This window comes from Triticum aestivum, chromosome 3D (assembly GCF_018294505.1).
Source record: "Triticum aestivum cultivar Chinese Spring chromosome 3D, IWGSC CS RefSeq v2.1, whole genome shotgun sequence".
NCBI classification, from domain to species: domain Eukaryota; kingdom Viridiplantae; phylum Streptophyta; class Magnoliopsida; order Poales; family Poaceae; genus Triticum; species Triticum aestivum.
In genome coordinates this window covers 54,573,929-54,575,341 of record NC_057802.1, presented here as the reverse complement: position 1 = coordinate 54,575,341, position 1,413 = coordinate 54,573,929, and the positions used below count along the sequence as shown (strand labels likewise).

Here is a 1,413-nt window from a genome sequence, read left to right as displayed (position 1 = left end):
ATTATCAGATCATGTCTAATGATTTTGTACCAACGTAACCTTCCCATTGTTCTGACACCGACGATCTCCCAAAAAAATGCGATCGCCATTAACGCAATCCTAAAATCTTTGCTGCCGATCGAACGCCACACACACCAATCATTATCCGATCGTGTGCAATGATTTTGTACCAACGTAATCTCCATTGTTCCAAGACCGACAATCTGAGAGACAAACTGGCTCCCACGTACTAGGACATTGCCGGCCGGCCGGCCGGCCACCTACATGGCCGCACGTCTACACCATTTTAATACTCTCCCTGGCCCCTCGGCTGGTCACCTTGCCGCGTCTATATATGAACCCGACGCCTCCCGCCATTTCCACACAGCCAAAGCCAGCTGCGAGATCGTCTCCACCGATCTAGCACGCACGCACGGAGTACAGTCTTCCCTTCTAGCAATGGCGACCTACCTCCCCCTCGCCGTCCTCGTGGCCCTCCTCGCCGCCACCGGCGCCAGCGCCCACGGCTACAGCCAGACCCCATCGCCGACGCCTGGACCGGCTGCCAAGTGCGACAAGGTGATGCTGAAGGTGGAGGGCGTGGTGTACTGCCAGAGCTGCACGCACCGGAACTCGTGGTGCCTGGACGGCGCGACGGCGCTGCCGGGGGCAAAGGTGACGGTCACCTGCCGCGACGCCAAGAACCGCGTCATGGCGTCGCGGACGCCCGTCGCCGACGGCAATGGCTACTTCCTCGCCGAGTTCGACGTCGCCGAGAAGGCCGACTACTACAAGGGAGACCCCGCCAAGGCCTGCTTCGTGCGCCTGCTCGCGTCGCCGGACCGCAAGTGCGACGACCTCACCAACGTCAACTACGGCATCGAGGGCGCGCCGCTCCGCCACGAGGGCAAGCGGTGGTCCGGCAAGGGGTACGAGAACGTCGTGTACGCCGCCGGCCCGCTCTCCTTCAAGCCGGACACCTGCGCGCCCAGGGGCCACTACTGATTCGTCCGTTGATTTGAACTGCATGTACGCGCGCGCGTGCGTGCGTGCGCAAGCTAGATGCGCCTGCGCTGCTGCTTTGGAGTTGAGAAATTTGTGGAGCTTGAAGGCTTCATTCATGTGGCTTTTCTTTTGCTTCTGTTCTATTTATTGATAGAATATTTTTTTGTTAATCTCTTCCTTGGACAAGTCAAGCATATCTTTTTTCACTTCAAACGCATTATACACACGGGTAGCGCATTCTCAAAAGGAGGTGGTGCATTTTGATTCGTCTTGAGAACTAGTGGTTGCGGCCCGCAACGCTTGAGAGAAAGTTGTATGCGTGTTTCTCCATATTAAAGGAAAAATATCACTCACCTTTATCTCAAAATAAAAATAAAACTTTCTCGCATCACATGAACATCACATCCATCTCAAAAAGAAAAGAAAATG

The 1,413-nt window shown here is 55.3% G+C and overlaps 1 protein-coding gene across 1 annotated transcript; it reads left to right on the top strand.

The window, feature by feature from the left end:
* The first annotated feature begins 380 nt into the window (after positions 1 to 380).
* On the top strand, positions 381 to 1,206 carry LOC123074092 (non-classical arabinogalactan protein 30-like). The gene has a single exon (XM_044497034.1). It carries the CDS (start codon positions 439 to 441, stop codon positions 982 to 984), a length of 546 nt encoding a protein of 181 aa, XP_044352969.1. The 5' UTR covers positions 381 to 438; the 3' UTR covers positions 985 to 1,206.
* Positions 1,207 to 1,413: the final 207 nt, after the last annotated feature.